This window comes from Pristiophorus japonicus, chromosome 7, assembly GCF_044704955.1.
Source record: "Pristiophorus japonicus isolate sPriJap1 chromosome 7, sPriJap1.hap1, whole genome shotgun sequence".
NCBI lineage: Eukaryota > Metazoa > Chordata > Chondrichthyes > Pristiophoridae > Pristiophorus > Pristiophorus japonicus.
This window is the reverse complement of record NC_091983.1, coordinates 103,992,809-104,018,911: the sequence shown is the minus strand read 5'-3', so window position 1 is coordinate 104,018,911 and position 26,103 is coordinate 103,992,809. Positions and strand designations below refer to the sequence as shown.

General features: G+C 44.2%; 1 protein-coding gene across 10 annotated transcripts in view; it reads left to right on the top strand.

Moving 5' to 3' along the window:
- The window catches only part of supt3h (SPT3 homolog, SAGA and STAGA complex component), a 697,134-nt gene that overhangs the window by 373,149 nt on the left and 297,882 nt on the right, over nt 1-26,103 (top strand). For all 10 annotated transcript variants that reach the window (XR_011593860.1, XM_070885192.1, XM_070885196.1 and 7 more), the window contains one exon: nt 2,035-2,119. Coding sequence is in view for 9 of the 10 variants with exons in the window: in XM_070885192.1 (XP_070741293.1) it covers nt 2,035-2,119 (85 nt within the window). In the remaining variant the exon portion in view is untranslated. The remainder of the gene's footprint in view (nt 1-2,034; nt 2,120-26,103) is intronic.

The following is a 26,103-nucleotide window of genomic DNA, read 5'->3' as shown; positions in this document are numbered from 1 at the left end:
GCTTTTGATGAGGTCCCACAGAAGAGATTGTTGTGCAAAATTAAAGCACATGGTATTGGGAGTAATGTATTGACGTGGATAGAGAACTGGTTGGCAGACAGGAGTAGGAATAAATAGGTCCTTTCCAGAATGGCAGGCAGTGACTAGTGGGGTACTGCAAGGTTCAGTGCAGGGACCCCAGCTATTTACAATATACATTAATGAATTAGACAAAGGAATTGAATGTAATATCTCCAAGTTTGAAGATGACACTAAGCTGGGTGGCAGTGTGAGCTGTGAGGAGGATGCTAAGAGGCTGCAGGGTGACTTGGACAGGTTAGGTGAGTGGGCAAATGCATGCCAGATGCAGTATAATGTAGATAAATGTGAGGTTATCCACTTTGGTGGCAAAAACAGGAAGGCAGAATATTATCTGAATAGTGGCAGATTAGGAAAAGGGGAGGTGCAACGAGACTTGGGTGTCATAGTATATCAGTCATTGAAAGTTGGCATGCAGGTACAGCAGGCGGTGAAGGCGGCAAATGGCATGTTGGCCTTCATAGCGAGTGGATTTGCATATAGGAGCAGGGAGGTCTTACTGCAGTTGTACAGGGCCTTGGTGAGGTCACACCTTGAATATTGTGTACAGTTTTGGTCTCCTAATCTGAGGAAGAACATTCTTGCTATTGAGGGAGTGCCACAAAGGTTCACCAGACTGGTTCCCGGGATGGCAGGACTGACATATGAAGAAAGACTGGATCGACTAGGCTTATATTCACTGGAATTTTGAAGAATGAGAGGGAATCTCATAGAAACATATAAAATTATGATGGGATTGGACAGGTTAGATGCAGGAAGAATGTTCCCAATGTTGGGGAAGTCCAGAACCAGGGGTCACAGTCTAAGGATAAGGGGTAAGCCATTTAGGACCGAGATGAGGAGAAACTTCTTCATTCAGAGAATTGTAAACCTGTGGAATTCTCTCCCACAGAAAGTTGTTGAGGCCAGTTCGTTGGATATATTCAAAAGGGAGTTCAATGTGACCCTTATGGCTAAAGGGATCAAGAGGTATGGAGAGAAAGTGGGAATGGGGTACTGAAGTTGCATGATCAGCCATGATCATATTGAATGGTGGTGTAGGCTCAAAGGGCCGAATGGCCTACTCCTGCACCTATTTTCTATGTTTCTATGGGACGCACGCAGAGAGGCCATTCGGCCTGGGATAGGGCAGGACACACACACAGACGCTAGGCGGGGGGAGGGGTGGCGAGGAGCTACTGCGCATGCGCGCGCACTCCAATGCGCATGTGGAGAGCTGCCGGCACTGTTTTTGACGCAGGGCCATAGCTCCGCACCCAAATGGACTGGCCACGCTATGCAAGGACCTGGGAGAGGCCGGACAGCGTGCAAAGTCGGGAGGATTTTTTCTAGCTCACTTCTCTTCCTAGAAAAGTGGAGCAAGTAGGGTGAGTGTGCTGAAAAAGGGCAGGGGCCAAATTTGAGCCCATTCAGATGGCAGCATGGTAACTGCAGTAATAAACATTTATCTCCAACCAGCAACATTTAAATTCATATCCAAATAACAATTATGAGTTATCAACTATTAGCACTGCTATCAGCAAGCATATGAACATGTACTATTTTAGCAGCAGGGGAGCATTCTATTTCATTTGGGAATAAAAACTGCCACCTCCAGGTGAGTCTTGAAAATGTCAACACTGGTCAGATACAGAGAAGGCCATGGTTTTGATTGTGCCACATTTGTGTGGTAGAGGTTGCGAGACTTTGTGCTGGCAAAATGTTAATTCAAAAGCTCTTATTCCAAAAGTTATGATTTGAATATTTTTCCCAGTCAGCCAATATATTAGAGCACCAATCTGCAATACTACTGCAAGATCTATTAATATTATAAACACAACAGTTTTGGATCTTAGTGATATGCTGTGCATGGTTTTTGATTTTTCACAAGTGTTAATGGATACTGTTTTTCAGAAACAGTATATTCAGTTACTTCTGACAGTTCAGGGAGTTTTACATCTGTTTTTGGCGTTGCAGGTACGCTCTCGGGGATGCTCGTCGACCTCTCCAGGAAACTGCTGTTTTGGTTGAAGATATTGTGCATTCTCAATTGATTAACATGGTAAGGTTTACTAAAACACACAATATTGAAGCTTGTATTCTGGGCTTAATATGTTTTTGAAAAATGGAAGTAAAGCAAACCCTTTGGGTGCATTCAACATTTGTGTTGGAGATCATGTTTCACCAACCTTACTGAATTAAAAATAGAACAGAGAGTAAATGAGGACAATGCAGTAGATGTGGTACACATGGATTTTTAGAAGGCCTTCGATAAGGTACTACATAAGAGATTCACAACAAAGGTCAGAGAGTGTGGACCAGGTAGCAGTATGGATTGAAAGATGGCTACAAAACAGAAAATATAGCGTAGGAATTGAAGGATGTTTCTCGGATTGGCAGAAAATGTAAAGTTGTGCCCCACAGGGATCCGTGCTGGGACCATTGCTGTTTACTATATACATAACTCAGGAATTGAAATTTGCCAATGATAACCAAGTTGGGATGTAATTAATAATGTGGAGCATTTATTAAGAGCACTAAAAAACATTTATTAAAGTTCTGAAAAGAAATCTTAAAGGATTATTTTAACCTTGAGAGCCCAATGAACTTTGTTACAAAAACAACAATAACTTTTATTTGTATAGCGTCTTTAACATAGTGAAACATCCCAAGGCGCTTCACAGGAGTATTATGAGACAAATAAATTGACACCTTCCGCAAAAGGAGAAATTAGAGCCGGTGACCAAAGAAATAGGTTTTAAGGAGCGTCTTGAAGGTGGAAGGATGGGAAGAGAGATTTAGGCAGGAAATTCGAGAGCTTAGGGCCTAGGCAACAGAAGGCACAGCCACCAATGGTTGAGCGATTATAATCAAGGATGCTCAAGAGGGCAGAATTAGAGGAGCACAGACATCTCGGAGGTTGTGGGGCTGAAGGAGATTGCAGAGATAGGGAGGGGCGAGGCCATGGAGGGAGTTGAAAACAAGGATGAGAATTTTGAAATCGAGGTGTTGCATAACAGGGAACTAATGTAGATCAGCGAGCACAGGGGTGATGGATGAGCGGGACTTGGTGCGAGTTTGGAAACAGGCAGCCGAGTTTTGGAACACCTCTGGTTTACGTAGGGTAGAATGTGGGAGGCCAGCCAGGAGTGCGTTGGAATAGTCAAGCCTAGAGGTAACAAAGGCATGGATGAGAGCTTCAGCAGCAGATGAGCTGAGGCAAGGGTGGAGACGGGTGATGTTAAGGAGGTGAAAATAGACAGTCTTATGCTGCTGATCAATACTGATCGATTTAAAAAAATATATTCTCTTTAGTTATAGTGGGTAATAAAACGTGTCAATGTTGTACAGAAATCTAGCTGTGACCCTTTATTTACTAATCTCAGATGCACACTATAGCTTCTCCTTCATGCACTTAATTTGGGAGTCAATACATCGTGGTGCATTTTTGGTGTCCGCTTGGCACATTTGGTTGCACTTTCACCTCTGAATCAGAAAGTCAGGAGTTCAAGCCCCACATAGATTGACACCTCAGTGCAGTAATGAGGGAGTGCTGCATTGTCACAGGTACCGTCTTCAGATAGAAACATAGAAAATAGGTGCAGGAGTAGGCCATTCGGCCCTTCTAGCCTGCACCGCCATTCAATGAGTTCATGGCTGAACATTCAACTTCAGTACCCCATTCCTGCTTTCTCGCCATACCCCTTGATCCCCCTAGTAGTAAGGACCTCATCTAACTCCTTTTTGAATATATTTAGTGAATTGGCCTCAACAACTTTCTGTGGTAGAGAATTCCACAGGATCACCACTCTCTGGGTGAAGAAGTTCCTCCGCATCTCGGTCCTAAATGGCTTACCCCTTATCCTTAGACTGTGACCTCTGGTTCTGGACTTCCCCAACATTGGGAACATTCTTCCTGCATCTAACCTGTCTAACCCCGTCAGAATTTTAAATGTTTCTATGAGGTCCCCTCTCATTCTTCTGAACTCCAGTGAATACAAGCCCAGTTGATCCAGTCTTTCTTGATAGGTCAGTCCCGCCATCCCGGGAATCAGTCTGGTGAACCTTCGCTGCACTCCCTCAATAGCAAGAATGTCCTTCCTCAGGTTAGGAGACCAAAACTGTACACAATACTCCAGGTGTGGCCTCACCAATGCCCTGTACAACTGTAGCAACACCTCCCTGCCCCTGTACTCAAATCCCCTTGCTATGAAGGCCAACATGCCATTTGCTTTCTTAACCGCCTGCTGCACCTGCATGCCAACCTTCAATGACTGATGTACCATGATACCCAGGTCTCTTTGCACCTCCCCTTTTCCTAATCTGTCACCATTCAGATAATAGATGAGATGTAAAAGCAAGAGCTTGTCAGCCTGTTCAGGTAAGCGCGAAAAGATCCCCTAGCACTGTATGAAGAAGAACAGGAGGTGATCTCTGTGTCCTGGCCAACATCTCAACAACAATTTAGCTAGTTATTGAGCTCTTTGCTGTTTGTGGGACCTTGCTGTATTGGCTTGTATAACAGTGACTGCACTTCAAAAAGTAATTTATTGGCCGTGAAGTGCTTTTGGGCGTCCCGAGGATGTGAAGTTCATTATAGAAATGCAAGTTCTTTCCTTGTTTTATTAAAATGAATAATAAATATGTTTTGTTTATGAGCCAAAATACTCTAAAGTTTTAAGGCTGAGCTACTGAGCGTGAGCTGATAAGATCTTTCCAAAGTGCCTACCCTAGATGCACTGGACAATGTTACAAGCTGGATTTCTCAGCTGTATATGGATTAAAATACTTGGCAAAGGATTACATTTCATTTTGAGAACTGCAATATTTTTATCTGACTTGATAAAATAAGAGTTATTTAAAGTTAATTACGTTTATGTATTTAAAACATGAGATGTAAATTTCTGAAACTGCGTTCTAATTGAGCAAGATAGCATAGAAAAATGTTTCTTTTGAGTATTTTTTATGGTCTTAAGGTGGCTGACTAGTAAGAAAAATGCTTTTAAGTAGCTGTCAATGTGCTTAAGAGAGTGCAAGAGTATTACTGTTAGGAGGAGGGCTTAAAGCATGCTGACTCGCTGATGTCATAACCTTTTGACTTTTGCGGCTTAAGATAGTTGTTTGTTATTGAAGATGTAAATGTGCCTGTAAAAACTCGTTATCCTAACCTCTGACCTAGTTGAAATGCAATGTGACCCAAGTACTGTCTTAAAAGAGGATACTTTTACTAATTAACAGATGCATTTCCTATTGAGGCTTTATGGCGTTCAAATAGCGTAAAGATGGTTACTGTTTTTCAAGGTTTTTGCATTACCAAGAAATCTGCCTTTCCAACACTGCCTCCAATTTTCCTTTTATACTAGATCATGTTTTATTCCTGTCTGAATCTACATTCAGAAAATTGTCGACTAAAACTAAAATGGATAAGATGATTCTGTAGATTTCTTTGTATTAATGGCTGATTTAAGATATTTTTAGAATGATCTAGTTTACATTTAGTGCACCCATAAAATAAACCATCTAACTGGATTTATATGTGTCATGTTCAGCTCTCATTCCTCATATATTCGAGGAAACTATGAAATGAGTTGAAACACTGAAAAGTGGCATGCTCCCTCCATTGAAGTGTCTTTCCTGAAAACATTAGTTGTAAAAAATTATTTACTGAGATAGAAATAAGAGGCATCACATATGCACATTTCTCCTACAATTTTTTTTAAAAGTTTGCCCCCCCTCTCCCCCCAGCCCCCCCCCCTCCTCCCCTTCTCGCCCCCCCCCCCCACTCTTGCGCCCTCCCCCTCGCTCTCGCGGCGCCCTCCCCCTCTGGCGCCCCCCCGTTCTCGCGCCCTCCCCCTCGCTCTCGCGCACGCCCTCCCCCTCTTGCGCAAGCTCCCCCCCGCTCTCACGCGCCCCCCCCTTGCGCGCGCCCCTCCTCGCGCGTGCCCCCCCCGCTCTCGCGCACCGCGCCCCTGGTCTCGCGCGCGCCCCCTCCCCCGCGCGCGCCCGCTCTCGCCCCTTCCCCCGCTCTCGCCTCCTCCCCCGCTCTCGCGCGCGCCCCCTCCGCCGCTCTCGCGCGCCCCCTCCGCCGCTCTCGCGCCCCCTCGCGCGCGCCCCCTCCGCCGCTCTCGCGCGCCCCCTCCGCCGCTCTCGCGCGCCCCCTCCGCCGCTCTCGCGCGCCCCCTCCGCCGCTCTCGCGCCCCCTCTCCCCCGCTCTCGCGCGCGCCCCCTCCGCCGCTCTCGCGCGCCCCCTCCGCTGCTCTCGCGCCCCTCCCCCCGCTCTCTCGCGCGCCACACCCCCCGCTCTCTCGCGCACCCCTCTATCTCTCTAGCTCTACTCTCTTTTCCCCTCTCTTTCTCGCACCTCTCTCTCGCCTCTGTCCGTCGCAGCTATTTGTCTCTCCGCCACTCTCATGTGCCTCTTTGTTCCCCGCGTGTCTCTATAATGTCCCTCAACATCGTGCCCCCCTCTCTTTTGTGCCCATCTACTGCGTGCCTCTCTCAACTCGTTCCATTCTCAATCCACTCCACGCTATCTGTTGCCTGTCTCTTTCTCTCACGCACGCACACTCTCATTCCGGTCTTGCCTCACGTAACCAATTTCCCCAGAAGTAAAAGGAGCCGCAACACATCCTAATGTCGAGCCTCAGCATCGTCACAATGGAATGGAACACTCCTATTTGTAGAAGAAAGAATGTGCACCACATCCTAGTATTCACACCATGAAGGCTGCAACATTATAACATGTGATGCCGTTGTAGTTGCAGTATTGTGCCAAATTGACTGAATTAAGGAGCTAGTTACTGAATGGTTGCTTGCATCTGCTTACTTTTGGCCAATGTTCATAATTTCAGCCTTTGACTTTTGTGTGCGAAATGTCATCACATGCTTCAATATGTTTTTTTAGCTCGCATGAAATTATAGATTATCTGAGATAGGGCCATTGTGGTATATCTACAACCTATTCATTTGTATAAGTTCAGGATCCTGATCTATGCCTGTTTCTTTTTCCCTTCATATACAATTGCGTCTTTGCCTTTATTCATCTTATTGCCATTCCCTAATTTTTGTTTTTCATCCCCACCAGTACTTTTACAGCTTGATGTATAGTTTATTGGCAGTTTGTCTTGGTGCTGGATCACAGAAAGTAGAACTTCTCAGGCTGACCAATAGTGTCAAGTTGAGGTCTTTCTCATCTTCAGCCATCAAAATGGTCAGCTCAAAATATGTCAATAAAGGTTGTTTCACAAGTCAGCAAGATGAGAAGCTAAGTGCCTGTGGAAGGACATCAGGAGATCTACTTTGCCCTTCAGGCATGCCATCTACATTTCATCGGTGTTGTCTGATCTGATAGGTTTACTGTGAGGTTTAACAACATGGAATTTTGTTTAGTCAGGTAAATACTTTGTTACACTTTCATGTTATTGAGATAAGCTGAGGCCAACAGAAGTACATTTTGCATTCCTCAAAAGATTCAGATGCAGTAAATGTAGGAAGTCACGGTAAATGGAACTTGGCTTGGAGGAAGCAGCTAAGAGAGTTCCATACCAATTATTCTGGGCTCTTGTGGAGGAGGGTGGTAATTTTACATTTCCTAATAACACCAAGAATTGTGGCTAGATGGCCACCACAGAGAAAATTGATCGCATTCAAAAGGGAGCTAAACAATTAAGTGAATGGGCTAAGGAATGACTGGGAATTTAATGTAGATGAATATAAAGTAATGAACATTGGTACAAGAAAGATGAAGATCTATTAGTGGAAATTATTTTCTTTAAGTGTACAACTAAATTGAGGTGGTTATTATTAAGGATAAAATCAAGGACTGGGTAGGCTTTAAGGGGATTAGACTGAACCAAAACATATTCTTTTACCCTACATAAATTATTGGTAAGTCCATACTTGGAATATTTACATTGTTTATAATTGGGACACCGCAAGGAATTAATTCAAGTGAGTTCAAAGAACAGCGACAAGGTTGATTTTGTGACTTGTATATGTCAGTAATGAGGAGAGATTGCGAGAATTGTGCCTGTTTTGATTCGCGAATAGAATATTGAGATGAGACATAATTCAAGTATTTAAGCACAAAAGGAAAAAAAATAATGTGGCTATAAGCTGCTTATTTTGCTTAAACTGAGATCTCAAAAGCAGAGGACAAATCCTCAAGTACTATAAGGAAGTGTTTTCCCCCCCACATAGAGCAGGTATGTGCAATCGACTTTCACTTAACGATCAATGCTGTATGAACTTTTTGCTTTGAAAATGTGCTAAATGAATAGCTAACAATGGGATTGATGAGGATAAGTAGCCACATAGATGATTAATTACTCTATGCAATCCAATGGTTAAAGTCTTGTTGTGACCTTGAGCAGATCTTCCCTCAAATGCACTTTGTCTTAAATGAATATTAAAGGTGTTAATAGTAGATTAATATATAGGAGACAATGCTTGACCTGTAGTTTATCTGTTTCAGTAGACTAATTAAATTAGAGAGGATCCATTGCACTGTAAATGTTACAGGGTTCACTCGGTTATTTTTTGGACCATAATGTTTGCTCTTTTGGCCACGTGATGGCTTTGTTTGAAATTAAAATTTGAATTCCAATCAGGTGGATTTAAATAAGTCATTTTATTACCATCTTTACTACCCCCAAGTAACTTAAAAAAATGTAAATAAATCTTAATTTATTGTTTAAGATGCTGTTCTAAATTTCACCAGCAGATGTTACTGCAGAAAAATGTACAGTCCATTTGTTCCAAAGCCCACAAGTACACTGTAACTGAGAAAATAGAACCTTTTTTTTTAGAAATGTACTCATAATTTATATTATTAGAAACAGATGTGCCTGTGGAGAATGGGGAGGGATATATTTCATTAAATAAAACTATGATTATAATTGCCATTTTGATATTTGGGTGTGTATCTGTTGAAATTAAAATACAGTATCCGCATGTTCAAGAATAACTAAATATTTGGCTATTTTTTTAGATTTCCACCACAGGAAAATGCTTAAGATTGGTTTAGTTGGATGGAAAATGCATTTATAATTCTTAGAATCATAGAAACCTGCAGCACAGAGGGAGGCCAATCGGCCCATCGTGCCTGTGCTGGCTCTTTAAATGTGCTGTTGTGCTTAGTCCCACATCCCCGTTTTTTGCCGGTAACCCTGTAAGTTCCTCATCCTCAAGTACCTGTACAACTCCCTTTTTAAATTATTTATGGAATCTGCTTCCACCAACCTTTTGGGTAGAGCATTCCAGATCCCGAGATCTATGAATAAAAAAAATGTCCTCGCCTCCCATGTAGATCTTTTGCCAATGATTTTAAATCTATGACCTCTGGTTATTGACCTTGCCACAGGGAATAATTTTTTTCTTATCTACTCTATCAAAACCTTTCCTCATCTTGAAAATCTCTATTAGGTCATCTCTTAAACTTCTCTGTTCCAAGAAGAACAGTCCTAACTTTTTCAACCTCTCCTCAGAATTGAAGTCCTTGGTGTCATTCTGGTAAACCTCCTCTGTACACTTTCTAAAGCCATTATATCTTCTGAAATGTGATGTCCAAAATTGTCCTCAATATTCAATACAAAAGCTGAGGCCTAACCAGTGATTTATAGGGGCCGAAATTGTCCCTTTCTATAAGGCCCATTGTCGCGGTGTAGGGGACCGCTCCATCCGTTTTCCCGCTGCGCCGTGCATGCACCAACCCCTCACTGACAGCTTTTTGTGTCAGTGCCCTTTCTGTGCCTTGGTGGTGCGGCCGCCCTTAAAGGGGAAGTGGCACTGCCGGTGACTCCATGTTTTTCTTTTGTCGGCCGCCTGCCAGGTCATGTGGACAATTATGGCCGCGGGTTCGGCTGGGCCACCAACAGGCAGCCTGGTACCCCCTGTTGAGTGCCAGGTCACTGGCCCGGCCGAAGCCCTCCCTGGTGGCCCAGTGTTTGCCACTAAAGTGGCTGCTGAGTTCGCAGTGGCCCTTCCCTTTAACTGATGGGAAGAGACATTGTGACGCACCAGCACGATGTTGTCATCAGTGCGGCACTGACGACTTGATGTAATTGGCCACTCCGCCCCGCCCCCATTTCCGACCCGCTAGTAATGGCCACTCTGCCCCACCCCCACTTCTGTCCCAATGATGAGGCCACTTCCACCCTGCTTCAAAAAAACGCAGAGAGTGCTGAATTTCTCTGGTTTGGCCGCTCCATGCATTGGGACGGCCAGGACACTTCAAGAGCGATAGGGGTGACTCATTTTGGGCAGTGGGCAATTTTAGTCCCATAAAGTTCAAGCATGATCTCTTTGCTTTTATATTCTATTGGCTAGACTTTCCCTAAAGCACCCCACTGTCCGATTGCCGCCCTGAAATACCACTAAGATTCTGCAAATAACGCTGGTGAAAATTTCCATAAAAAAGGTAAAAAAAATACCGCCCGGTGAGAAAATGGATCTTACACCAAGATTCTCGGCGGTTAAAGGCGAAACTAGGTAAAATGGGCAGTTCTTACTGGAATGGATGGTAAGTACTTAAAATTTAGACCGAGGCTGCGGTTGGGCCTAGGGAGGGGGGAAAACTCAAAAAATATTTTTTTCCATTAAACAAAAAATAAAAAGTTAGCAAACATTCCCAAGACCCTTTTTAACTTAATCGTTGTTATAGAATTTTAAAATTAATAATAAAAAACCTTTAACTTGCCTTTCTTTGCAGGGTACCCACCTACCTCCCTGTTTCCGGCAGCTTTTCATGGGCCATTTCCTCGGCGGTGTGTATGAATCCCATTGAGACAAAACTTAGATCCTGGCGCTTTTCTCGGCGGTGCACGTGGGCGGTTTGCTCCCCAGCAGTATTTTCAAAATGTCGGCGGAACTCTTTAAAAATAAAGAGGAAACTTTCGCCGGGCGGTTTTTCACCAAGAAACAGCTGTACCGCTGAGAAAACCACCGAAAATAAAGGGGAAAGTCTAGCCCTGTGCCTCTATTTATAAACCCAAGTAAGGATTTGTATATATGGACACCAAGGTCTCTCTGCTCATCACTTTTCAAAATCGTGCCATTTATCGTATACTGTCTTTCCATATTAATCTTCCCAAAGTGTATCATTTCACACCTCCATATTGAACTCCATCTGCCATGCTTCTGCTCATTTCACCATCCTGTCTCTGTCATCATGGAGCCTATAACTATCCTCCTCATGATCTTCTAGTTTGCCAAGTTTCGTATTATCTACAAATGTTATAATGCTGCTCCCTACACCCGAGTCTGGGTCATTTATAAAAATTGAAGACAGTAATGGACCTAAAACTGAGAAAATCCATCCACCACCAGCCTTTGCTTCCTGTCACTGAGCCAATTTTGTATCCATACCACCAACTTCTGCTTAACTCCATGGGTTTCCATTTTTAATATGCCTCATTCTGTAGAATGATTTGTTGAAAATGATCTGAAAAAAAAGGATTATTAAATATTTTTTTTAATGAAAAATATGCACAATTCGAGATCGTGATCCCAGTTTTGAATTGTCAGGCTACTTATTTGACTCTTTTTGCAATCATTACTGTAGGTTAAAGTGTTTGTGCTGTGGAGCTCCACATGAGAATTTACTTTCAGTTACCAAAGATATAGGGGCTGAAATTGCCCTCCACATGAAGCAGGGTGCACCTATCCATTTTAACTTGTTCCGTCCACCCCAATGCATGGGGTGGACAATCCGACAATTGTCAGCACTCTGTTTCTTGTTTCCGGTCGGAGCGGTGCTGGTGTCTGGAGAGGGGCAGGTCGGAGCGGCTGCCGGGAGAGGGACGGAAGTGGGGGAGGGGCAGAGCGGCTGCCAGGAAAGGGGCGGAAGTGGGGGAGAGGCGGAGCGGCTGCCGGGAGAGGGACGGAAGTGGGGGAGGGGCGGGGCGGCTGTCACTCCGAGTCATCAGCACGACGCTGATAACAGCGCAACGCGGACGTGCCACATCGTGTTAACACGTCACAACGTCCCTTCACTTCAGTTAAAGGAGAGGGCCGCTGCGAACTCTGCAGCCACTTTAGTGGAAAACACTGGTCCACCAGGGAGAGTTTCGGCCAGACCAGCGGCATCCAAGAGGGGGTGCCCGGCTGCCTGTTGGTGGCCCGGCTGAACCCAAAGCCACCATTGTCGAGCCGACCTGGCAGTCGACCAACAATTAAAATAAAATGGTGGCAGTGCGCTCACCCATTTAAGGACAGACGCACCGCCCAGCTACAAGAGGCTTCCCGCCGGGCAAAGCTGCCAATGACACCAACCGGCGGTCGATCTGCTCCCGTGGAGCAATTTCCCACACGGGGCGGAAATGGGGTCGCTACTCAGCGGTGAGGGGTCGATGGGGTGGCAACATGGGCGGAGCAGAGACATTCTCCGCCGGAAAAATACACCAGGGCAATTTTCAAAATGGCGGTCCCTGCGCGCCGACCAAGCGGTGAGTGCTTACTGCTTACCGCCCCATAGCCGCTGCTTTCAGGGGGCCAGGGCTCTTATTGAAATTTCAGCCCCATAATGTGCGAACATTTCTGTATGTAGGAAAAAGCAGGGTCCTCTAATAGCACAAGTTTGATCAAAATTATTTTGTTTAACACTGATGAAAACTGGACCAGGATAGAAAGATCAAAGTACTTTTAAAAGAAGACTCTTTCACTTACACTGACATCTAGTGTTGAGTTCATTGTTTATTCTGCCTCTTTAGGTGAGAATAAAGACTTTAGGTGTACTTTTTTCAAGTGAAGAAAGAGGAAACAAGCACGGAAATATTTCACATTTTGCTGAAGTTTTCTCGCAAATTATTTTGTGTAGGGTTAAATAGGCCTAAAGATATTCTGTAGTCTAGTTTATAACATATCATGGTTGTTACAGATTTTGTGCAGAATTAAATATTAGTTTGCAGCATGACTGTCTTGTGTGGTGAAGCATTTTATTCGGGATCAGAAGCCCAATAATGCCACTGTATAGCTGCTGCATCCCCACCCGAATAACATTTCATTTCATGTTTTTGTACTTATCAAAATGAAGGATATCAGTGCTTGCTAATTGAATGATTTTCTACTTTTGTACCCAGTGTATGCATCAAGTACTACCCAGGATAGACCAAGGGGAGAAATTGGCCTGGTTTGCGCCTCCCGTTACATGACGCTAAGGAGTTACAAATCGGGCGCAACGAAATCACTGACACTCACAAACTTCCCTGGCAGTTTTGCGCTGGTGCTAACACTTACCACCTCACTGTCTTGCACCCTGGAGATCGTGACGTCATCCGGTGCACAACGTCCCTTTACTGCCCCGGATGCTATATTCGTCCCCGCCCCCTGCGGCATCGCCGGGCGTCAACAGCAGCTGCAGGAGGTGTTGTCACCTTGGCTGGCCGCTTGGGGAGCACTCATTAAAGGCAGTGGTGGTCAGGTAGGGCAACATTTATTTATGTCGCCATTCTGGTGCCTCCTGGTTTCGTTTGCCCCCGCGATTGCTTAGTCCTGCACTGTCTTACAGTGCTTGGGGCTGCTATGCACATAGCACAGGTGTCGTAGACCAACACAGACAGCAGGATAACTCATTCACCCCAGCATTGGCCCTTCCCTTTAAGCGAGGGAAGGAGCTGGAACAGACGGCAGCACTGTCCTGAACATTGCTCAGCACTCTGCTGATACCATCCCTCTCACTCCCTTTAATGCTCTAAGGGAAGTGATAGCACTTGATTTAGTGCTCCACTTCCCTCTTGGAGCGCTAAAGCGGAAGTGCCTGTCAGCTGCAAATTTTTTTTGTCCGCCGATACTTTTGCGCTCCCTGAAAAGTTATCGTCCCAAACGGGGCACTGCGCAATTTCTAGCTCCAAGTGTCTATTTAAGGCTTCATCCATTCTGCCTCTGGTGGCAGAAAGGCATACCCTGCTGCACCTGTAAGATATTTATTTCCCAGCTATCCTTGTAAGTAGCCTACAATTTGTGTTGATTTAGGGGCAGTTTCTGCAATTGACTCATGCTCTCCAAGAGCTTTGTTGTGACTGCTCCAAATTAATTTACAAGGAAAGACATGAACAACCTGCCTTCCCCAAACAGATAACCTAAGCAAAATCAATGACATAAATATAAATGACATGGACGTTCTAGCTAAAGAACTCAAAATGAATAAATTTCATGGGGTAAATGGTATTTATTCCAAAGAGCTGAGCGAGATTAGGACAGAGATTTGTGAGGCAAAATTGGTTCAGAGGAAGGAAGCAAAGGGTAATGCTGGATGGGTGTTTTTGTGAATGGAAGGCAGTATCCAGTGGGGTTCCACAGGGCTCAGTGCTGCATCCCTTGCTTTTTGTGGTATATATCAATGACTTGGACTTAAATGTCGGGGATATGATGAAGAAGTTTGCAGATGACACTAAAATGGGCTGTGGGGTTGATAATGAAGAAGAAAGCTGCGGACTGCAGGAAGATATCAATGTACGGGTAAGGTGGGCGGAACAGTGGCAAATGGAATTCAATCTGGATAAGTGTGAGATAATTCATCTGGGGAGGTCTAACAAGGCAAGTGAATACACATTAAATGGTACGACACTGAAAAGTGTAGAGGAAAAAAGGGACCTTGGAGTGCAAGTCCACAGATTCCTAAAGGTAACAGGCCAGGTAGGTAAGGTGGTTAAGAAGGCATATGGAATACTTGCCTTTATAAGTCGAGGCATAGAATACGAGAGCAGGGAGGTTATGCTTGAACTGTATAAAACACTAGTTAAGCCGCAGCTGGATTACTGTGTGCAGTTCTGGTCACCACATTACCAGGAAAGATGTGATTGCACTGGAAACGGTGCAGAGGAGATTTACAAGAATGTTGCCTGGACTGCAGAATTTTGGCTATGAGGAAAGATTGGAAATGCTGGGTTTGTTTTCTTTGGAATAGAGGAGGCTGAGGGGAGACCAGATTGAGTTGTATAAAATGAAGAGGAGCCTGGATAGAGTGGATAGGAAGGACCTGTTTCCCTTGGCAGAGGGGGTCAACAACCAGGGGACATGGATTTAAAGTAATTGGGAGGAGGTTTAGAGGAGATATGAGGGGAAATGTCTTCACCCAGAGAGTAGTGGGTCTGGAACTCACTGCCTGATAGGGTGGTAGAGGCAGAAACCCTCACCACATTTAAAAGATACTTGGATGTGCACTTAAAGTGCCATAACCTACAGAGCTATGGAGCAAGAGCTGGAAAGTGGGATTAGGCTGGATAGCTCTTGGTCGGCCGGCGCGGACACGATGGGCCGAAATGGTCTCCTTCCGTGCTGTAAATTTCTATGATTCTATGATTATGAAATGCTCGTGAGCTACCAGTAGATTGGAAACAAGCTAATGTGGTAGCCATATTCAAAAGGAGGAACAAAACCTATTCGACAACTAATCTATTACTTATTTATTCTAACATTTGCTTTAAAATAATGGAATTGATTATCAGGACGAATTTGGGGATTATCTGTACAGCAATAACCTAGGCAAGATCAAAATCATTCACCAAGCATACTGCTCCTCAGATGAGTTTCACAAATTCTAGCTCTCCCTGGTGGAAGCCTGTTGGAGAGGATATGGATCTGCTTTCACACTTGTTCCAGTCTCCCTCCACTTCCAACCATTCTGGACAACAATACAAGAGCATCATAACCAACCTCATAATCCAACCCCTTCCCCAGCCCTGTGCCTGGAGGGCCTGCTTGTCAGAGACCAGGAAATCATTGCAGTGCAAGGATTAGTGAAGCTGTCAAACTTGACAGCAAGGAGCCGCATCCACTCTGACATGTGGATAAAGGTCAATCTGCATGTCTCATGTACAACCTCTGCAGCTGGTCCCTGTTCTCGGGATCTTTACAGTCTCTTTCGCAGTGCAGTGAAGCAGAAAATGCACTGATTGGCTTGAAATTGAAGATGGATTACTTACCGTAACCACCACGCTGCACAATGCTCCTTTTTACTATGCATTATGAGTGGATATTTCTCAAAAATGTATATACTTTAAGAAACTCATTTTTAGCATCTTGTCAAAGGCCTTTTACTTTCTTTTTAAATGCTTCCAAGTTTTGCACTGAGGAGGAAATAGCAATGGCATTAATACTTCATGCAGGCTTGTTTCCTCCAAGATGCTTATCCATAACACTGAGGACAAGTGCTTTTTAAAATACCTGCCTTGTGCCAGAAGATACAATAATTACAAGTATGCCCTAAGGAAGAGTGTGATGGCGCCAGTGCTACGTGGGAAAAAAAATCAAATTTAACCGTAGTTATTTAATGTGGATTTGTTAAACAAAGCCTTAGTTGAAATTGAAATTGGGGACAACCAGCTCAAGAAATGTAGAGTTAATTCCCTACCCCAACAGTTCCAATGATTATATAGTCACAAAATGCAACTGATCTCTTAGATTGATGTCAATGCACCTATGGATTTATATGTGTATCAGAGTAACACAATATTCATGAATCACAATTTTGCCATGTGATTTTCCATGACCGCACACTTAAGAGCATATACATTATTCTAGATTAATAAGGCCAAATGGAATCAGATTGCTGAGTTCACTTTGCTGCCTCTGAATTTTTGCAAACTTATTCCTAACCTAGTCAGGATATTTATGAGAATCTATCAATGTTGAGACTCTATCTGAATATAACTGTGGCTCCTATTCCAACCTGTCAGTCTAGATGTTCAGCTCAGTTTTGCCCAAAAAATGAATTCAAGTTGGTCAAAAATAAATAGAAATTGGGGTGGAGAATTGTCCTGCTGGTCACTGGCATTTTCCTCTGGTGTCATTGGAGCCTGTCAGTTTGCTAACTTGCATATGTAAACTACGGAAACTAGAGGTGATCCAAAACTTGTCTGCCCGTGTCCTAACTCGCACCAAGTTCCACTCATCCATCACCCCTGTGCTGGTTGACCTACATTGGCTTCCGGTTAAGCAATGCCTTGATTTCAAAATTCTCATCCTTATTTTCAAATCCCTCCATGGCCTCGCCCCTCCCTATCGCTGTAATTTCCTCCAGCCCCGCAAACCCCCCCCAACCCCCGGAAATATGCTCCTCTAATTCTGCCCTCTTGAGCATCCCTGATTATAATCACTCAACCATTGGTGGCCGTGCCTTCTGTTCCTCGGCCCCAAGCTCTGGAACACCCAGCCTAAACCTCTCCGCCTCTCTTTCCTCCTTCAAGACGCTCCTTAAAACATACTACTTTGATCAAGCCTGCTCTAATTACTACTTATGCGGCTCGGTGTCAAATTTTATCCCGTAATACTCCTATGAAGCGCCTTGCGACGTTTCACTATGTTAAAGGTGCTATATGAATACAAGTTGTTGTTATTGAGTCAAAAATTAAATGCACCTACTGCGTTAATAGTTTTGTCTAAATCTTCCTCATCCCCTCTACAAATATGCCTCCCCCTGCAGTGCCTTAAACTTTCCAGACAAAGTCTCCCATTCCTGACACCTGATGAAACATACTTGCCAACCTTTGCAAGAACACTTTCTGTGCACACATACAGTGCAATCCGATACTTAATCTGAGTGGCAGGAGTCCTTGAGAGTACTGGCTGCTTTGTGTGTGTATACGAGCCTCTTGGGATTGAGATGGCCCTCGCCTCCTGGCAACTCAGCTGAGGTAGAGCAACTGAAACTCCACCACTTCTGTAACAACTTGTGCAACCTGTCTGCCACGTGCAGACATCAGAAGAGGGCTGGTAAGACGACTGTTCTGAGGAATAGCACCATGTTCCCTGCCCATTCCAGCTAGGCCTCTATTGTCGGACATGATCTCATCATGGTCAGCATGGCACAATAATGGACTTGTAATCACCCTGTGGGAGAGGGTAGAGGGGGGATTAGAGACACAAAATGCGGGAACGCGTCCCCTGCACGCTGCTCACGCACCCACTTCCTTATTTACAACGGCAGATATCATGGTGTTCGAGTGCTCCGCGTTGAAGAGGCGGGACACTTCATTAACATATTTAAGTCGGACTCCCACAGTGCAATTGGGCCCAATGGCCCCTCCCCTTCTCTCCATCCCCATTGGCCCCTTCCCCTCTCCCCAGCCCCGATGGCTTCTTCCCCTCCCGCCACCCCGATGGCTGATCTCTCTCTCTGCAGCCCCAATGGCCAATCTCTTTTGTCCTGCCCAACAGATTCCAATGGCCGACCTCCTTCCCCCCGCACCCCCCGATTGATGGGTTCTCAGCTGTGGCCTTCTGCTGGTGGTTTTCCCTCCTGGCTGCCAATTAGGCCAATGGCCAGTTGGGAAATGGAACAAAAAAATTATAATGAGGTCCTGCTGATCTTCCCTAGATTTTCCAGGTTCTTCGGGTCTCCAGCCTCCTTGTAAATATTGGGGCTAATGAGTACCAAGAAATTCTGTGCAGTCCTGCCTCACCGTTCTCTCTAGCCAATCCCAAGTGGGTTGAAATTGGTAGAGAGAGCCTGTTCCACTCTGGAAGGCTAGACTTCTATGGAAGCAGTCTGAGCATTGGGAGGAGAATCACTATCTGGGCTTTGGCCTTTGGCATGGGGGAATGCATTCCACTGCAGATGTGCCTAGAGTTGCCATATGTTCCATGATGGGCTGCTGTGCTGCAAAACTTTAATTTGGTTGATTTCTATACATGAGTTGCCTACTCCAAGACACTGGCACAGTTTCCAATGACTGCAGCAAAGCACAATCCTCCAAAAGCATTCTTCTTTTATAATTGGGGTTCAGTGATGTCAAGGTCCCAAAGCTGAAGAGATGGGACAGCAGCAGCAAGTTCTGGCTCCGCCTCTGCCACCATTAGCTGCACCTGTTCAATTGTGTCTTGCTCAGTGCATTCCCCTCTACCCTTATTCTCTACATCCACCATAGTGAATATATCTGAGCTGGTGCTTAGAAGGAAAAGAATGATTGATGGTGCGTGGTGTGCATTGCTGGTGTCACTGGGTCTGGCTCAGCTTCTAGCATATTTGGAAAATAGGCAAGGAGGAAACTTTACATGTTGTCCTTGAGAGAAGACTTTACATATAGCTTCCTAAAAAGTGATATTGTAGATTGTTTGAGTGAAATTTTGACTTTGGGTGATCGTGTATAGTGGACGGCGGAATCAATATTGCCCATTATACACTACCACCCAAAAACAAAATGACCCCCTTTCAGTTTATGATTTGTTGGCAGTGATTGAATGAGAGAATAGTTTGACAAGCAAAAGCAGAATAAATTATGGACCATCTGCTCCTACAAGCAGGGTCAAAGGAATGAGCAGTTGCAATTGGCATGATTATGTAGTGATACCAAAGTGTCAGCATGCAGCCACAATAGGTGTGATGACATGTACATAAAGCAGCATTAGCAATAAATAAATAACTTGAATTTCATGCATTTATCATAATACCTGTTGTTTACATTGTCACAATTTGTAGTATCTGCACTGTGCTTTGTACAGTTAGTTTACAAAATGAATATTAATATGACAGATATTCATGGATTTAATACCAAATTGTCTCGCAGCAACAACAATGGAGTTTTGCAGTCCAAAGTAGGAGACCCAAGATTACAATTTGCACCTTGTATGGGTTTTCCATCGAGGGTGAGGTTTGCTCATTTCAGCCAGGCTGTATGGGGCAGGTATGAGAAGATGGGTTGAGTCAGTCATTTTTTGCAAATCTAAAATAATACTCCTGGCAAGTTTAGAACACGGAGAAATCAGTGGACCTGTTGTGATTTCTGATGCTTTACCAATCTGCCCTTGTGTGAATGCACTAAATTAATTCTAATACACTATTTTCACAGAAGTAATTTTGATGCATCCAATTCTTCACTTTCTTACAGTTGTCTATGTTGGTGGGAAGAGAAGCAAGTTTTTATTAAATTTGTATGAGCAAGTGTTATCAACTAGTTTGGACTTCCAAAGACATGTGTCTCGTGAGTGAATGGTTCAAGTGCTATAAAAAGCACTTTTATTTATTGGAGTTGGGGAGTAATGTCCGTCTACAAGTGACAAAATCAGTTTGATCATAGTAACTGATCGGCTTTGAAATTGATTGTACTGTGCTCTGTTGTCAAATTTCAGACAGCTCCTTAAAAAGGGAGTCTCAGCATCAGTATTCATCTAAAAGGAATTGGCTGCAGTTGGAGGAGAGGACTGTATCAAGTCTCATGGTGATTGTACTGAATAAAAGTATGATTTGACATTATCCGTATGTTAGATATCTTCATATTAAGGAATCTTATCCCTTGTTTAGTTGGTGCTAGCAGCTGACTGAAATCCAATGTAAATAAGAATTGGGTGGATTAGACAACGGACAACTGATCCCCAAGACCAGTTTTACACCTGGCAGCAAAATGAAAAGCTACCCCTTGATAACATTTGTGCTTCCTAAGTTCTGGGCCAGTGAGGTAGAATTTAATAATGTGGGCTAAATATAGCTCAGATACTCTGCTAGTAACGTATGCCGTTGAATTACAAGACCACAAATGCACTCTGCATGAACTGGTGCTAATTCTGCCCTCATCCAGTGTCAGTGTTGGGCCTGGTATGCATACCAGCCAGTTTCACTATGTGCCACCAATACTCAGCTACAACAAATAAATCCTATGGGAATAATCAACAACAAATCGTTGCACAGAAATATGGCTAACTTTAATGTATAAATGGGATACTGATAACACAACACCATATTTTAATATAACAGCATTCAGGATATGAGTAGAGGATAAGGGTGCACTTTTTATTTATCTTAGATCCTTGGTTAATATAGTTATAATCACTAAGATATTTTATGCCTCTTTACACTGTGTAGTTATACAACTTTCAGAATAGTATTTAGTGTAAACTCCTATTAGAGAAAGCATTCTGAAAGGCTTCTCAGAACATACCTATCCCCAAGCTTATCTCCCACTGTTTTTAATCCTAAACTGGTGAGGGTTGCAAACTGATGTATACATGTAGCGTTCCTCTTCAGTCTTATTGGCCCGTATTTTGCAGCCCCTACATGTGAGTATGAGGTGTGTACGCACCCATAAGTGCCATGCAAGTTCGGGGTTTTCACTTGCGAAGCACATGCACGAAAATCCGGAATCTGTCAAGAATCTTCACGATAGGTCATCTGCATCCCCGGGAAAAGGTATCCACGGGCGGAGAGTTTGGCTACCCAACTCCTGCCCAGCGAATGCCTGTGAAATTTGTATGTTACCAGCGTAAGCGTTTAAATGAATGAAAAATATATATTTTTACAATCATTTAAACATTAAAACACCTGTAAAATAAGGTTATTTTTAGCCCCTTTAAAACATTTAAATTTATTTTTCAAAACCAAATTTTTGTTTTATGTTTAATTATATTGTATTTTAATTAATTTTAAATATGTAATATTTTTTTTAATTTGTTATGTTAATTTGTTTTTTATGTGATCCCCATTCATTCAGAAGAATGAGAGGTGATCTTATTGAGACATATAAGATAATGAGGGGGCTCAACAAGGTAGATTCGGAGAGGATATTTCCAATCATGGGGGATCTAGAACTAGGGGGCATAGTTTTAGAATAAGGGGTCACCCATTTAAAACTGAGATGAGGAGGAATTTCTTCTCTGAGGGTTGTAAATCAGTGGAATTCTCTACCCCAGAGAGGTGTGGAGGTGGGGTCATTGAATATATTTAAGGCGGAGGTAGACAGATTTTTGAGCGATAAGAGAGTAAAGGGTTATGGGGAGCGGGCAGGTAAGTGGAGCTGAGCCCACTATCAGATAAGCCGTGATCTTATTAAATGGCGGAGCAGGCTTGAGGGGCCAGGTGGCCTACTCTTGCTCCTATTTTTTTTCTTATGCTCGTGGGAACCCCCATAAGCATGAATGGGGATCCCCCTTCTTTTATTGGTTGGGCTGGCCCATGTGATACCAGGGGTGCTTGCGAACTGTCTGCGCCCATGGGATACGTGAGCCTCTACGCATAGAGGCCCAGGAGCGCAAGTTTCCGTGGATCCAGGAGTATCAGGTAGGTTTGTAGATTTTTTTGCAGGTTGGAAGCATCCTACCACAAACTCAGGCCCATTATTTTCTGTTAAGTACTGATCTTTGATTCAATCATTTGTGCATCAAAGTAGAAAAGCTCTCAAGTTTAAAAACTGATGTCTGTATTTTGCAAAAAAACAAACCAAACTAGGGTGTGTGTGGTTTATGAATGGAGAACACAACCATAATTGGAATCATTGCCGTAGCTATTTCATTCTGCAATGCGGTGAATATATACAGGTCAAGCTGTTATTGATTGGGAGTTTCTCTGTTTGCACGAAATACATCCTTGAGCCCCTCTGTGAATCCAGCATTAATGGGACGACTTTCGGAGCATATATGAAGAGGTGTATAATAAAGTACAGGTTGGTGAAGTAATCAGGATATTTGGCAAGCAAAGTAAGATAAAAACATTCTAAAATAGTCGAGAGGATATTTACTGTACCGTATAAAGTTACATTTTGGGAATCTAATGAAGGGGAAGCAAAGTTCTGTAGTTTGTACTTGAGTTTTAATTTGTCAGAATATTATTTATTTCACAGGTTGACTGGGAAAGGCAAGCTGCTTAAAAATATATATATTTGCCTTGTTTTAAATACAGGGTACAACCAAAATAAATAGATAGATTTTCAGACGTTTTGCAAGCGTACCATTCGCAGAGTAATCTTATGGATTCTTGAGAGTGCCAGAAATATCATGCTCATGTAGCATTCAGATTATAAAAATTTAACGATTGGTGAACATCTTTATTTCTTTTGTAATACAGTGAACATTCAACCCAGCAGCAGTACAATGATTGAGATGATTAATTTCTGTTTTAAGACATTAATGGACTTTCAAGATATAAATCTTGTTTATAAGTGTACTGAGGCCATGATTGGGAGGAAGAAAACCCTTTATGGAGGCTTTTAGCATTAACACTGCCTTTGCTGGATGCAAGTTACAACTATTTGCCTGACGATCAGATGCCTAAGAATTTCCAGAACGACTACTGAAAGTTGACATTGGGTTGTTTGAAAACATTTTAAAGATATAGGACTACCAGTATGAGATTGACAATGATGGAAATTATTTATGTCACCTATTTGTATGAAATATAAAATTTGGGGCTGAATTTTCTGCTCTTTTGCACCTCGTTTCGATCACAGTGGGCGGTAAATGCTGTTTCTGGGCGTGAAATGGGGCGTCCAGGATTTAACGCCGGAATTTTCGCAGGTGGTTTTGGGGCGGTACAAAAACTTACTACCCTGTCCTCCGTTTTGACCATCAGTATGATGTAAATCATCGTGCAACGCTGCGCTAGCCGAATGGAACTTTTGGCCCTAACTCCTCATTTAACACCCGTCCCAGAAACACTGAAAAAACACACGGTCCTCGGGTGCAGCAGGACCTATTAGCGGCATATTTAAATGGAAGCTGGAGGATCTTGTATCGCAGTTGTCAGTGACTACTACGGTTGCGCGTACAGCGCTGCCTGAGGCCCCGAGTTGCAAACGGCTCTTTTATGTGCCATGACACTTTGCTTACAAGGTCAGTGAGAGATTTCAATGGGGGTAATGCTCGTTTGCCCACAAATCATGCTGGATGCTATTGGCAGGCGGCTTCAAGCTGGAAGAAGGGTTCTTAGCTGTGTTGGGACGTTTGGGGAGGAGTCCTTCTCCCCCCTCCCCTCCCCCCCCCCCCCCCCCCCAAGGGTTTACAGGGAATATCGCTCGTACCTCTACATCTCTGAGGCGCAGTGCGTTAGAAGGCTGCGCTTCCGAAAAAAAGTGCTGACGAGTTATGCCAGCTCCGACAGGCACACCTACAACCTACCAGCGCCAAGAGGACTGCATTGCCCGTCCAGGTGAAGGTGACTGTGGCGATGGCCTTCTATGCCTCCGGTTCCTTCCAGGCAGCAGCAGGGGACATATGCAGCATCTCTCAATACGCTACAGGTTGCTGCATTCGCCAGGTTACAATGGCTCTGTACGCATGCAGAATGGACTTCATAAAGTTCCCAATGAGCAGGGACAGCCAGAATGAGAGGGCTCTAGGGTTTGGATGATTTGCAGGCTTCCCCAAGGTTCAAGGTGCTATTGACTGTACACACATCACCTTGCGAGCACCATCACACAATGCAGAGGTCTTCAGAAACTGAAAGGGATACCTAAACGTGCAGCTGGTCTGCGACCACGCTCAGCACAGCCTCACAGTGAATGCCTGCTATCCAGGGAGCACTTTCACCTTGCGTGAGAGCAGTGTCTCGAATGTTTCAGCGACAAAGATGAGGTCAGAGTTGGCTGATCGGGGACAAAGGATACAACCTAGCACATGACCCCCCTCCGGAACCCTGCCATAGAAGCTGAGCAGCGTTATAATGAGAGCCATGCAGCCACCCATGGCATCATTGAACAGACAATTGCCATGCTGAAGCAGCGCTTCTGATGCCTGAACTGCTCTGGAGACAGTCTTCAATACTCCCCAAAGCAGGTCTCCGAGTTCATTGTCATCTGTTGCATGCTACACAACTTAGCCATCATGAGGGGACAAGCATTGCCAGTGGGAATTGCAGGACCACCTCAGGAGGAGGAGGATGAGGAAGAGGAGCCTGGTGAGCAATCCATTGCGCATCCACCACAACTACAGAGGAGGCAGCGTGGCGATGTGGCCGCAGCAAGAGCCTTACGTCGGCAGCTTGTCACTAACTGATTTGCTGGAATGGGGGAAGGTGGGGTTGCAGCATTGACTCGATACTTTATGCCACCATGCTGGCTAATCTACACTTTATTCTGTGAATGAGACACAAGACACCAAAGGCAAAGGTCAAACAAACATTTTTATCAAAATGCAACATTTACAATTTCCAACCCCCCCCCAAAAAAACTACAATCCTTAAAAATGATGTAAATTAACACACAACTGCTCCCTGCAGTGAAAAAAATGTAAATGAACATAAGACAGCTTCGTGCAGCAACTCCATTGAAGAGGACTGCACTGTTATATATGTAAACCTGTAAATACCTTGTTTAACCACCAGAGGGCTCTTCCCCTGGAATCCCAAGGGATCCCACAATCCCTTGGGAGCACCTGTACTTAAGGAGGCCTCACAGGCTGGAGAGGCACTCTGGAGACCTGTAATAAAAGACTACGGTCACACTTTACTTTGAGCTCACAGTATCTGGTCAGACTCTTTATTCGTACATAACAACTGGCGACGAGATACAGATGACGAACCCCATCGCAATGATGCAGAGAACAGTGGGCATACTGGAGAAATTTTCGGAGGGAGATGATTGGGAAACCTTCGTGGAGCGACTCGACCAATACTTCATGACCAACGAGCTGAAAGGAGAAGTAAAAGCTGCCAAACTAAGGACAATCCTCCTCACTGTTTGCGGGGCACCAACGTATGGCATCATGACAAATCTGCTTGCTCCAGCGAAACCCACAGAGAAATTGTATGATGATTTGTGCACACTGGTCCGGAAGTATCTTAACCCAAAGGAAAGAGTTCTGATGGCGAGGTACCGGTTCTACACGTGCAAAAGGTCTGAAGGCCAGGAAATGGCGAGCTATGTTGCCAAGCTAAAACATCTTGCAGGACATTGCGAATTTGGAGGACATGCTCAGGGTCTTCTTTGTACTTGGCATTGGCCATGAAGCGATACTTCGCAAACTTTTGATCGAAGAGACCCCAACCTTGAGTAAAGCCATAGCGATAGCCCAGGCGTTCATTGCCACCAGTGATAATACCAAGCAAATCTCTCAGCACATGAGTGCTGCTACAAGTACAGTGAACAAAGTAATGTTGTTTTTGAATCGCAAAGTACAGGGTAGGCCTCACATGCCTGCAGCTGCATGTCTGCAGATGTCTCAGAGTCCACCATCAAGAGTAATGAGTGCTAGGCCATTAACACCTTGTTGGCGCTGCGGAGGTGATCATCGTTTCCATTCATGCCGCTTCAAAGGATATGTTTGCAAGGGCTATGGAACAATGGGACACTTCCAACGTATGTGCAGGTGAGCTGCAAACCCTGCTAATCCTACAAACCACCATATTGC